The following is a 14,049-nucleotide window of genomic DNA, read 5'->3' as shown; positions in this document are numbered from 1 at the left end:
TTTCTCCCTAGCTAGACTGTAGGCTCCAGGAGGAGTGTTTTTAACTGCAACTCCTGGAACAGCGTGAGCACTCAGCCCGGCTGACTTACAAGGCAGTGTTGAGAGCCATGATAGTATTAGGGACCCGAAGAAATGTTCTAATTTTAAATTCTTTTAAAGTCAGAAGAAACGTGTAATGATAATAATTAACATAATAATGAATCCAGCGTGGATTGTGGTTATCCTTAACAGTCATAAAATATAATAAGAAGAATGCCTTTATGGGGGCACCTGGGTGGCTCAGTTAAGCCACTGACCCTTGATCTCAGGTCAGGTCTTGATCTCAGGGTCCTGAGTGCAAGTTCTGAGTTGGGCTGGCACTGGGCCTGTAGCGTACTAAAAAAAAAAAAAAAAAAAAAAAGCCTCTCTGGAGGAAGGGGCCCACTAAAGCAAAGTGGTAGGGTACATGAAAGTCATAAGGCAGCCCTGCATTTGCTATGCAAGTATTAGTCATAAAGACGAAGTGAATGAATAAAAGAATGAAGGAATTCAATCATCCGTCAACCCTTTGTGAGAGGGCGCAGTAACTGCTTGACACCTGAGGCTGCAGAGGGTGAAGCAATCTAGTGGGTCTCCTGCAATGAAGCCTGCTACACAATCATGCTCAAAATCAGGGAGCAAGTGAAACCCGGCCTAAACAGAAGGTAACGAAATACTATATTTAACTGTTAGTCCCCTTACCCTGTACAGACAGAAAAGTTTGAGGAAAAAAGTGTAAAAAAATCTAATAACAATTTATCTTTTGTCTTCAGTAACAAGAGGAGCCAAGGTATAAACACGGACTTTCTCCCTTGATTGGATAAAAGCTAAATCCCAAGGACGTGCCCTAGTTAATGACAAAGTATTAAAAGGTTGCCCTGCCTGTGTGTACAGACCTACATAGCTGTGTCTTAAAAAAAAAAAAAAAAAACTTCTAAAACTGAATAATTGTTAAGTATAATAAATGTGCAGAACTTAATGACGTATAGTTCTGATGAACCAAAACCAAATACAATTCCAGGATAAACAATATTTTTTTCATTTAAGAGAGCCTATAGAATCCAAATTTAAATTTTATCTGCTTAGGTGCATGATAGCTCCTTTAGTTTGGTAAGAATTAAAAGTGTGAAGATTTCATGTTATATGCTTACTTATCTCTGGGGAACCATTTCCCTGTGGGGTTTCTGTAGTTTATTGATTAAACTCCCTAGTACTTCTCAATAAGTGATTCTTTGATAAATGATGTGCATACTTAAGATTATTAATTACTGTCTCTCTCGCTATGGACTTTACAAGGGCAAACCCATTCATTTTTTTTTTTTAAGATTTTATTTATTTATTTGAGAGAGAGAGAATGAGAGAGAGAGAGCACATCAGAGGGGATAGGGTCAGAGGGAGAAGCAGACTCCCTGCAGAGCAGGGAGCCCGATGTGGGACTCGATCCTGGGACTCCAGGATCATGACCTGAGCCGAAGGCAGTGGCTTAACCAACTGAGCCACCCAGGCGCCCCAAACCCATTCATTTTTAAAAAATTTACCACTTTGGGGCGCCTGGGTGGCTCAGATGGTTAAGTGTCTGCCTTCGGCTCAGGTCATGATCCCAGGGTCCTGGGATCGAGCCCCACATCGGGCTCCTGGCTCAGCGGGGAGCCTGTTTCTCCCTCTGCCTCTCTCCCTGCTCATGCTTTCTCTCTTTCTCTCTATCTCTGTGTCTCAAATGAATAAATAAAAATCTTTAAAATAAAATAAAATTTACCACTTTGCCCAAACCTAGCACTGATAGCACTAGATTAAACTTTTGTGAATAATTGCAGAGATTTTTCTTTTATTTATTATTATATTTTTAAAGATTTTGTTTATTTGAGAGAGAGAGCACGAGCAGGGGTAAGAGCAAAGGGAGAGGGACAAGCAGACTCTCGTGCTGAGTGGAGAGCCAGATGCAGAGCTTGATTCCATGACCGGAGCCGAAATCAAGAGTCAAACGCTTAACCTACTGAGCCACCCAGGCACCCCTCTTTTAGTTTTAATTTTTGTTTTATTAAGTAGGCTCCACACCCAGCTTGGAACCCAAGGCAAGGCTTGAACTCACAACCCTGAGATCAAGGCCTGAGCTGAAATCAAGGGTCAGATGCTTAACCACCTGAGCCACTCAGACACCCCAAAGAAATTGTTTTTTAAAGATTTTATTTATTTATTCATGAGAGACAGAGGGAGAGAGAGAGGGAGAGAAGCAGAGGGAGAAGCAGGCTCCCAAGGAGCAGGGAGCCCGATGCGGGACTCGATCCCAGGACCCTGGGATCATGACCTGAGCCGAAGGCAGACGCTTAACCATCTGAGCCACCTAGGCGCCCAAGAAATTTTTCTTTTAGAGGAGGTGTCAAAATACGGCATTTTCAATTAGTCTCATGTATAATTTTTAAAAATATTTTATTTAGGGGCGCCTGGGTGGCTCAGTCGTTAAGCGTCTGCCTTTGGCTCAGGTCATGATCCCAGGGTCCTGGGATCGAGAGCCGCATCAGGCTCCCTGCTCAGCGGGAAGCCTGCTTCTCCCTCTCCCACTCCCCCTGCTTGTGTTCCCTCTCTTGCTGTGTCTCTGTCAAATAAATAAATAAAATCTTTAAAAAAAGGTTTATTCATTTGAGAGAGGGAGAAAGAAAGTGAGAGGGAGAGAGCGCACAAGCAAGAGGGGAGGCACAAGGAGAGAGAGAGGGAGAAGCAGACTCCTTGCTGAGCAGGGAGCCCGATGCGGGACTCGATCCCAGGACCTGGAGATCATGACCTGAGCCGAAGGCAGACACTTAACTAACTGAGCCACCCAGGTGCCCCTATTTTTTTAATTTTTATGTAGCATTGTTTAGGCAGGCTAGTAATAATACTTTATTGATAAAGTGTAGCTACAAAGCTGAAAAGATTGAGCCATAAGTGATGAAACTAGAATTCAATTTCTGGGGTTAAATTTAGGCAGTAAGTTCATGCTTGGACCCCTCTTTACTCCACACAGAAATAACAACAGCTAAAAATATGAAGGGAAAAAATAGCAAGACTCAAAAACAAGAGAAACATCTTAGCAGATAAAAAGTATCAGAAACAGCACTGCAGAGCTAAAGTCAGGTGCCTGTTGGGCTGCAGGTCCAGAAGCAGGTAATGATAGCACATTCTGTGGGCTAAAAAGCACTAAAAGTGAGTCGCACAATACACAGGGACACAGAGGCTACACTTAACTGCTTGAGGTTTTCCCTCCTTCCAAAAATATTCAAGATATCATTTGCTATTGACCCACATAGCCTTGGGCTTCAGCTTTTAAGTTGGGAGGCAGAAAGGAAGGCAGCAACTAGTCTTCCCACTGCTGGTGACTGAAATGGTGATATCCCCAAATCACTGCAGGACGGGAACCCTAAAACACCACTATGAGCCCTAGTTTTGGGGAAGGGGCTAGAAAATGCAACTAAGAACACCCATAGAGGGCGCCTGAGTGGCTCAGTTGGTTAAGTGTCTGCCTTAAGCTCAGGTCATGATCCCCGGGTCCTGGAATCAAGTCCTGCATCAGGCACCCTGCTCAGCGGGGAGCCTGCTTCTCCCTCTCACTCTGCCTGCATCTCCTCCTGCTTGTGCTTGCTCTGTCAAATAAATAAATAAAATCTTAAAAAATTAATAAAAAAAAAATAAATGGCGGGCATCTGGCTCAGTTGGGTGAGTGCCTTCCGCTCAGGTCATGGTCCTGGAGTCCCACGTCGGGCTCCCTGCTTGGCGGGGGGAGTCTGCTTCTCCCGCTCACCCTCTCTACCCATGTTCTCTCTCAAATAAATAAAATCTTTAAAAAAATGGCTGAGAATTTTCCATAGTTCAAGATACACGAGGATTTTGAGATTAAAATGTGCTCTGAAAAACAAGCAAGATAAACTATAAACTCAGAGTAGCCTAACTATAGAATATTAAGGATTTAAAAAAATCTTTTTTTAGGGTGCCTGGGTGGCTCAGTTGGTTAAGCGACTGCCTTCGGCTCAGGTCATGATCCTGGAGTCCTGGGATCGAGTCCCACGTCGGGCTCCCTGCTCGGCAGGGAGTCTGCTTCTCTCTCTGACCCTCTTCCCTCTCGTGTTCTCTGTCTCTCATTGTCTGTCTCTCAAATAAATAAATAAAATCTTTTAAAAAAAAATCTTTTTAAAAAAATATTTTTATTTATTTAACAGAGAGACAGCAGGAGAGGGAATACAAGTGGGGAGTGGGAGAGGGAGAAGCAGGCTCCCCACTGGGCAGGGAGGCCGATGGGGGCTGATCCCAGGACCCTGGGATCATGACCTGAACTGAAGGCAGACGCTTAACGACTGAGCCACCCAGGCGCCCTGGATAAAAAAAATCTTGAAAGCTAACAGATAACCTTCAAAGTAACATTTAGATTGACAGTAGGCATCCTGTCAATAACCAAAGGGTCCAGAAGACAATGGAGTACCGTCTTAAACATGTTGAGAATTAAAAAAAAAACAAAAAAAACTTTCAATCTAGAATTTTAAGTCCAGCAGTCCTTGAGAAGTGAGCATCAAGAATTCGGTTTATGACCTCCCAGACATCAGCTTAGATGCAAAGCGCTTTCAGCCAAAGCCTTCCATTGACTTGACTTGGGTGTACAACATGGCACAATTCAGTGACTGGCAGGTTATCCATACCCCTTTAAATAACAGGTCACTATATGTAAGCTCTTTCAATAACTTTATTGAATAGCCAAATTGATAAGTTAGCACAGTTCAAACGATTATTTGCATGGGTTACAAATGACTTTTTTTTACAGGAATAAAACAGTGAAAATTACAAACTGTAAAAAGGAAGACAAATCTTGTCTCTAATATTTAAGAGAAGCAAGATTTAACACAATTGAAGATCAATACATATTTGAATTTGAAACAAGAATTTAATGTTACAATATTATACACTACTTTACAAAATTAAAATTTCTATATAAGGATATTTGAAATAGTTAACAAAATCTTGAAATCACATTTGATGGTCCCCTAGATAACAGCTGTTAAGCATCTTTGATTAGAAGAAATAAATCCTTTGTTCTAATTATTGTAAAACAGTCTGTTAGACTCAGTACATTACATTAAATTAAAACAATGAAGTATATGCAAACTAAAATGGTACACAGCTTGAGTAAATATTAATGTCAGACGTACAGAAATGTTATTTTAAAAATCCTAGAAATTAGAAAAATAGAGTACTTTTTATGGTAGAATTGCCATGCTCAGATTTAAATACCAAGATTGCCCTTGTCTGTTACTTTAGTAGTTGTAGATCTGTAGAAAATTCGAGGATCGTTCATAATTTACAACTACAATAAAAAAAATATGGCATAGTGTAAATATTAGTTGCTTTACATCAAAAAGTAATACAAGATGAGACAGGTAGTGCCCTACTGCAAAAAAAAAAAAAAATCAAGCTAAAAAACACATTCAGTATTGCAAAAAAAAATTGCTTAATATCAGTATCTCCAAAAGGTTCATTCATTCTCTCATTACCAGAGAACAAATATTATGAATCTTAACTAAAATAATGTTTTTTATGACCTGCCTATTATAAAATTATTCTGGATTGCACATGTTATACACTATCTAAAATAATTTTTAAAGTGAAATTTTAAAAGTAAATTTGTGAAATATACTAACAAAGCATGTGGCAATAACAAGAGTCATACCCACTTAGGGTTCTAAAGTGAGGCACAAGGAAGATCACTGTCCCTAGAAGCACAAATTTTTCCCTTTGGAAGGTTCTTCTCTACTATTAAGAAAGGACCTACAAATATCAACATTTACAATTCACATTAAGAAGAGAATTTCAGTTATTTTAATATCGTTCCAATTTTAGTATATGTGCTGCCGAAGCAAGCACAAGAATTTCAGTTATTTTAAGAAACATCAGTGCACAAGGATGACTCTGTTTCTTTAAAAGAGGGGAAAATATAAATCTTTTTAATTTGCTACAACTTGAAAATTGCTTCCTAATAATAATGAGGCAGCTTTCAAGAAAATTTCCAGTTCAATGTACCACTCGCATACTGAAGATAAACCTTAATACTGCTTAAGGGAGATGATATTCCTATAAAACCCAAACAATTAGTCTGATCCAGCAGTCAAGCAGTAGTGTATACTCTAATGGGACCTGATTCTTCCCTATCCCCAAACAACTCAGTTAAAGTCAGTTCATACTGATGTAAACCTGAAAGTTACTATTTCATTGGTGATCGTATGAGACCAAGATTGTAAACACATTTTTCTAACCCATTAAAACAAAGAAACAAAAATCTTTTCATCAAGTATTACACATGAACAACTTTTACGTTAAGAAGTTCATACAAGACAAGGTGAATCTGTGAAAAATGGGCCAAACTCTTTCAAAGATATCCTATTTCAGCACTTAAAATATACAAATGTATAATTTACCTATTTGTAAACAAAATCCACTCAATGGTTTTGACTATAATATTTCTCTGGCTCAATCAAAAAAGCAGTCTCTTGAGCATGTTCAGAAATCACATTTCTACCATAACTTCAATATATTGGATTTGTGTAATCTTAATATCCACCAAATCAAACAGCAGCATTCATGCTTTAATAAGTTTAATATCCAAGAATAAATATCTTATGAGCGGCTTCCAATTATTAAACTCCTTAGAAAAATGTTATGCATTTGAGACAGAATTTTAAAAACCTTTAATTTCTTTAATTCATCAATTCACCAATATAACACTTTTATTATACATCACAGAGCAGAAATGAACCAAAGCCCACTTCAAGGATCAAGATAACCAAAGTTTCTCATCTCCCTATTATCATTGCCAGTCCCAATGTATTTATGAAGACAGCTAATTCTTTTCACTGCAGAATATGATACTGGGTCCAACCAAGTCTTCTGCAGTCAAATCAGAAAACCACTTAATTAGTTTTCACTTTAAATCAAAGTGACTTTGTTCTTCAAGTATAGAGAATACTGACATTTTAAAGCTCAACTGTATTATTCATATTCTTCTCAAACTAGTCTAGAGTTAGTTTACTCTAGTTTTAGTTAACATGATGATCCTTTTTCTTCCTTAAAAAAAACAAAAACAAACAGGTGTGGGGGATGGGTTCTAGCTTTTCTACATACTATTTACTTCTGAAATTTTTTGGATTTTAAAAAGATCATTTATCAATGGATTTGTAACATCCCTGCAACACTTAAGTCTTGTGAGGTTGTAGATGTAGCAGCCAAAATTTCAGGAAAAAATGAGAAATATACATTTGAAACACAGAAGTCTTTATTTTACAAAATGTACTTTGCCTCTGCAATATTGTCTCATCCTATTTCAATCCGTAACAATTCAAACGTTATTGGCAGCAAAGGAAAAAAGTAACCAATCAAATGTACGTAGATATATTTTGATTTGAAAAATACAGTATTTCAGAGTAGCATGTTTGATTCTCTGCTGTGGTCCTTTATTTGCTATAGTTTGTTGAAATCACAGTGAGAACATACAATCATCACATTAGTCCACAAACCTAATAGAAAAGGAAAGTATTACACATTCTCAGGTGTACTGCATAATCATGACTTTAAGTCAAATATCTTCATTTGTTCATTTGTTCACTTGTTGTTGTATATGCAAGAGGAATTCATAGTATGATAATGCAGATTCTGTTCTGTCTTCTACCATGTTTTGAAGGAAGTTTGCTTTCATTGGACTCTCATCCCTGAGGAATAAAAGACAAAAATATATACATTAGATAAAATGTAATAGTAAAATAAAGTGGATTTGTCATGAGGCTTTTAACACTCTTTACTAGTAATTGCATATAAAGCATAATTGAGTAATATTTATTGAAACTTCATTTTTCTTTTTTTCTGAAGGGTTTGCTTAAGCAATAGTCACATATGACTCAAAATAGGTCCTTGTAAAGCTAAACAAATTATTTCACTATTATTATATGAAAAATTCAACTTACCTTATTACATAAAGTATGGGGAAAAATGGTCTCTGCTCTCTAAGCCAAGAGATGAATGCTATTATTCTGGCAGATTCTGGTGTCTCAAGTTCTGGAAGGTCTGTCTATTAAACAAAAACCAGCAATATTCAGCTTACTTTGAATCACATATCTAAGGCATCATTTACAGTGCTTCTCAAACTTTATCATGTATATGAATCACCTAGAGATCTTAACTGACTGAGCCACCCAGGCTCCCCTACCTAATTCTAACTTTTAAAATTGAAAATTATCCAAACAAATGCTATAGAGCTAAACAAATGCTTTCTCGTGGATCATTTCAGTTACTCCTCCATAAGCAAGAACAATCTTAATTTACAAATGTGGCCGTTAGTGACTTGTCCATGGTTACAGAGCTGCTGACAGAGTTCATTATTACTTTCTTCAATAATATATATAAATCCAACTGACACCGATCACAAGTCATTTGCTTATGTGGCAATTAGATCAGTTCTTACTCCAAAGCAGCAATTAAAAGGACCCTGCCACAGGGATGCCTGGGTGGCTCAGTCGTTAAGCGTATTTCTTTGGTTCAGGTCGTGCTCCTGGGGTCCTGGGATCGAGTCCCAGATTGGGCTCCCTGCTCAGTGGGGAGTCTGCTTCTCTCTCTCTGCCTGCCACTCCCCCTACTTTGTGCTCTCTCTCTGACAAATAAATAAAAATAAAATCTTAAAAAAAAAAAGGACCCTGCCATACATAGACCAATGAAATGGTCCTGTAAGTCTACCACAATCATGTTAAGACAGTCTTACCATAATCTGTGGAATTAATGCATAGTTTTGAACTCCTAGAACTTGGCTGAGAAAATTTTGTCCACAATTTTTTCCAACCCAAAGCATCAGTACCTGGGAACAGGAAGAAAATCATTTTGAGACATGTATTAACAGTGAGCTGCTGACTCACCTTTACCACTGAATATGTTTTAAAAGATCAAAATGGTAAGTTCGTTTAGTAAGATTATACAATCTTCAACTGAACTAATAATTACTTTTTACCATGATGAGACATTTATGCTTATCATGAAAAGAGGCTATGGAGGGAGAAGGTGGCTCATAATAAAATATAGATTAAATAGCATACAACTTGTTCAGGAAAAGAGATATTAAAGGGAATGAAGGTATAATAGTGTGCAGAGAAAACGATCCAGATCAGCCAGACTACTCACAGAGCCTGCATCCATGAGGAAAGCTCCATCCCTGCTCAGCTTCTCCACGGAAAGCTGAAGAATAGGTGGCTGAGGTATGGTGCGATCGTTGATGCTGAGTGCTCCCTGAGGAATTAAGCAAAAAAAATTAAACTTTTAGACTTTATTTGAGAGAGAAAGAGAGGAGGGGCAGAGAGATAGGGAGAGAGAATCTCAAGCAGACTCCCTCCCCACTGAGGGTGGAGCACAATGTGGGGCTCAATCCCATGACCGTGAGATCATGACCTGACCGAAATCAAGAGTCAGACACTTAACCGACAGAGCCACCCAGGTGCCCCCAAAAAGTTACAGCTTTTTCATACAAGTAAGAATAAAATACCCCAATAATTAGACAGCAACAGCTGACAAGATGGGTTCCTTCATGTCAAGGGAGAAAAACTAAACTTTTTATCAGACCAAATGCCCATGGGGAGCAAAACCAGGCAACACAGCCTGAGGTGGCAAGCCCACACAAAATTCAGCAAAATCTGCAGACCCCTGCCACACATCTTATCAGGCTCTGCAGCTGCTGCCAAATCCTGAAGCTGCTATGAGAAATACTGAATTGTATCCAGTTTGTCACTCTGTGCCTAAAGTTGCAGTTGGGACCTCAGGCTGAACAACCCCTAATGACAGAGAACTTGCAATTTTTGCCTATTCAACCCTGAGCTGAAACCTTCCCCTTCAGAGCAGACTTCCGGTTTGCAAACTCTATAGCACTAAAGCTTTCTCTTGCTCTACCAAATCTTTGCATTCCAAGAATTTTTGTTGACATGGTAATATGTAGTCACAATTAAAAAAAAAATTTTTAATGTTACCTTTGAGACTTTGAAACTTAAGTAAATCACAGTTATTCATACTTAAATATAAATAAGATGAAGAAATATTTATCTCTCATCTAGACAAGCCCATCGTGAATCCCAATAAAGCCAAATTAACTTCTGATCTTAACCATTATTTAAAAAATACAACAAATGGGGGGCGCCTGGGTGGCTCAGTCGTTAAGCGTCTGCCTTCAGCTCAGGTGATGATCCCCGAGTTCTGGAATTGAGACCCGCATCGGGCTCCCTGCTCTGCGGGAAGCATGCTTCTTCCTCTCTCACTCCCCCTGCTTGTGTTCCCTCTCTCGCTGTGCCTCTCTCTGTCAAATAAATAAAAATCTGTTAAAAAAAAAAAATCTTAAAAAAAAATATAATAAATGCAACCAATACCCATGTATCCTGAACAAATAAATGACTTCAGTGAGAACCAAATTAAGTCTGGAATTTAGTTAATAATAATGGCTGATTGTGTGGCTTAGGTTATGTGTACATGTGAGGGAGGAATAAAAAGCCCAATGCAAATAAGATTTTAATAGTTCTATTCAGTTTGACATTAATTTATTAAGGCCAGAAATGTAAATTTCTCATTTATAATGGACAATAATACTGTTCTCTGAAAACACACACACCTTTAAATATTCATAACTATTAATTTTTGACCAAAAAAATTTGGAGTACTTAAACTTAAGTGCTTGATTAAACCTTACCTAAAGGAGGAAGTAAATAAAATACTGATCTACCAAGTGGTATGCCCCCTCCAGCATGAGGCTTTAGCTTTAAGAGGGAGTATTAATCACATTACCTTGAAACCTCTCACCTTAGGGCATGTGGGGAGCAGCACAAAGAACAAGCACTGACTCAATATAGCCATTCAGAAATTTCCCCTAGAGGCGTTCTAATGTGAAAGAAAAAAAGAATCTTGTCTTTCTCTGGTGGGAAAGAAGACAAGCCATCAGTGGCTCTGTTTCCTACTCTCCTAGCAAAGATCCATATGAAAGAATGAGGAAATAAAGTGGCAAATAATGTTACAACTTAAATATTTTTTTCTTTGGGGCACCTGGGTAGCTCAGTTGTTATGCGTCTGCCTCAGGCTCAGGTCATGATCCCAGGGTCCAGGGATGGAGTCCTGCATCAGGCCCCCCTCTCAGTGAGGAGCCTGCTTCTCCCTCTGCCCACCCCCTCATCCCCATGTGTGCGCTCTCTCTCTCTCTGTAAAATGAATAAATCTTAAAACTTTCCTCATTCTACAATGGACTCAGTACAATTAGGTTTATAAACCTCCAAAAAATAGCCACTGAAAAAGTAATCAATCTTACCTCATCTGAGAGATTGTCAACTCTATACAAACTGGGATGAGTTGTGAGCATAAGGTAAACCAAGGGCTGATTTTTCACTTGACACATGGCAAAAATGCGTTCATCTAGACGTGCATTTGTCCCAGTCTGAAACGATTTCTGTAACAAAACATCACGCCCCATAAAAAGGGGAGGGGTACTTAATAACAAATATAAACAAAACTTTGCAAATATCAGATGTTAAAAGAATATCTTCAGACAGAATTAACAAATTTGTTTTTTTTTTTTTAAAGATTTATTTATTTGACAGAGAGAGAGAGAGAGAGAGAGTGCACAAACAGGGGGAGTGGCAGGCAGAGGGAGAGGGAGAAGCAGGCTTCCTGCTGAGCAGGGAGCCGATGCGGAACTCGATCCCAGGACCCCGGGATCATGACCCGAGCCGAAGGCAGTCGCCTAACAACTGAGCCACCCAGGCGCCTCTAGCAAATTTGTTTTTAATTATTCTTTTAATTAATTCTGTTAAGTATCTCTTAAGAAGTCACACATCTGTTAAATTATGGCTATACTGCCACCTGAAAGAAGCTAATTACCATAGCAAAGTCATTAGGTCTCTGGTGTTTCCTAATCAGTGAAATAGATCTAAACATTCTATATGCCACAGAGGGATAATGATTTAAAAATCTAAGTAATACCATGAGAAGGATAAAGTTATACTGCAGATGATAAAATGAAAACACAAACGAAGGACTAAAGATCTGTGTTTCATAAATGCTAGGTGATGACTAATGGTGGTTATTAACTATCCTTGTTTCTCCCATAGTTAGAGAAATTGAACACCACAATAAAGCCTAAAAATCAACCAGAAAAAATAATACAAATGAGGATAGTTACTTAGCAGAATAAAAGTAGTAAATAATAAGTTTTACTGGTGTTTAAGTACTGAGTTTTAACTGGTATATTAGCTTATGGAGAATATTAAAAGTTTTGGGGTAGGGTTTTAAGCATTCCTGGGACTCCTGGCTGGCTCAGTTAGTAGGGCATGCAACTCTTGATCTTGAGGTTGTGAGTTCCAGCCCCACACTGGGTGTAGAGATTACTTAAAAAAATAAAATCTTAAAAAAATTGTAAACATTCCTACTGATGTAAAGTAGTAGAAACAGGCAGAGAGCTAGCAGCAATGAGATTATAAAGGAAGATTGGAAAAGGCTCTTAAGATTTTTTTTTTTTTTTTAAATAATCTCTACATCCAACATGGGGCTTGAACTCATAACCTGGATATCAAGTGTTGCATGCTCTACTGAAGGAGCCAGCCTGAGGCCCCAAGGCTCTTCAAATTTCTTTTTAAGTAAGCTCTGCACTCAACATGGGGCTCAAACCCATGACCCCGAGATAGAGTCACATGGTCTACCAACTAAGCCAAGCAGGTGCCCCACGATCTTTTAAATTAGTATTGTTAATAGTCACTAAGAAAGAAGAAAGAATATTACGGGAAATGGAAGAAGGAAAGTTTATTTAGTCATCCAATAACTATTTACTGAGAGCCCATTATGTACTAAGAATTGTTCTAGGTGCTGGGACAAAGTGGTAACTCTTCAAAAAAGATAAAAATCCTTGCCCTAATGGACAAAAAAATCCTAGTAAGGGAAAAGTAAATAATAAAAAAGCAAAATATTGATATGTCAGTGTTAAATACTATGGAGAAAAATAAGAGAGGGAAGAGAAGTAAAGAATGTAGGTTAGGATGGCTAGAGAACATTGCACACTAAACGAGATCAGCAAAGGCAGGCCTCAGGGAAAGGACAGCATTTAAGGAAAGACCTAAAGAGGGAAAAGCTCAGATTTTTAAGTGTTAAAATTTAAGTATTTATATAATTTATGTGCATTTAACATTATATTCAGAAGTGGAAATACATAATTTGAGTTAAAGAAACTGGAAGTTGATCCAAAAGCCATCCTATTAGTATGAGTGGGTTGTTCTTCTCTCCTAGAAGAGATGACATACACCATACAGTCAATCCTGGAGTTCAGAAAAATATACAAATTGAAAGATCAGAGTAGTTTTCATCAATTTTGTAATCTGGGATGCTCTCCCAGGTGATTTATTGACATGAGCTTTTTAATAAAATTTAAAAAATTTATAAATTTAATAAAATTTATAATATATATTTAAAATTAATAAACTTTATACCCTAAGTATACAAGCTTGGACATTTTATTTTGGATACTAGAAAAATAAGCCTCCTCTACCTGCCAGTGGTAGGTAGGGGCAGAGGGCAGGCAGAGGAGACAAATAAGTAATAAATATCAAATAAAAAACTCTAAAAGACCATAGAAGGAAAGGCAACTGCCAGAGAGAAAACATTTGAGCTCAAACACAGGAATAGGAAAGTACAATGCAGGTCACGGAAATAGGTGCACAGGTATGAGATGGCATATCTAAGATTAAGTAGTAGTATGTGGCTGAAATACTGGAGAGAGCAGGAAAAAGCCAAAAGAGTTTCATGTGTGACTTCTTGCATGAGCAATAAAATATACAGCTCTTGTTCTGGAAAACTGGAAAACCGATCATCACTGACATCTCTGATAATGTCAGTGAATACCTGGTGAACATCTCTTTTACAAATAAGGCACGTGCTTTAAATCAGTATCTTGTAACTTTATTGGGTTACAAATTCGTTCAAGGTTCAAGTAAGAGTCAAAGTCACTGTCCTCAGAAAACT

The 14,049-nt window shown here is 38.1% G+C and overlaps 1 protein-coding gene across 4 annotated transcripts in view; it reads right to left on the bottom strand.

Moving 5' to 3' along the window:
- Nucleotides 1–4,708: 4,708 nt before the first annotated feature.
- Nucleotides 4,709–14,049, bottom strand: part of SEC24A (SEC24 homolog A, COPII coat complex component) — a 68,633-nt gene continuing 59,292 nt past the window's right edge. For 2 of the 4 annotated variants that reach the window (XM_025860869.2, XM_073878513.1), the window contains 5 exons: nt 11,351–11,488; nt 9,196–9,300; nt 8,783–8,875; nt 7,992–8,095; nt 4,709–7,739 (listed from right to left, as the gene is read on the bottom strand). In XM_025860869.2, the coding sequence (XP_025716654.1) occupies nt 7,625–7,739; nt 7,992–8,095; nt 8,783–8,875; nt 9,196–9,300; nt 11,351–11,488 (555 nt within the window). In that variant the 3' untranslated portion in view covers nt 4,709–7,624. Of the gene's footprint in view, nt 7,740–7,991; nt 8,096–8,782; nt 8,876–9,193; nt 9,301–10,267; nt 10,355–10,851; nt 10,930–11,350; nt 11,489–14,049 lie in introns of those variants that run through there. The other 2 variants (XR_012374155.1, XR_012374156.1) reach the window with 2 other exon arrangements.

This window comes from Callorhinus ursinus, unplaced genomic scaffold (assembly GCF_003265705.2).
Source record: "Callorhinus ursinus isolate GAN/ISIS: 27379988/994484 unplaced genomic scaffold, GSC_fseal_2.0 scaffold30, whole genome shotgun sequence".
In the NCBI taxonomy this organism is placed as follows: domain Eukaryota; kingdom Metazoa; phylum Chordata; class Mammalia; order Carnivora; family Otariidae; genus Callorhinus; species Callorhinus ursinus.
Note: the sequence above shows the minus strand (reverse complement) of the source record. Positions and strands in the feature narration are given on the sequence as shown.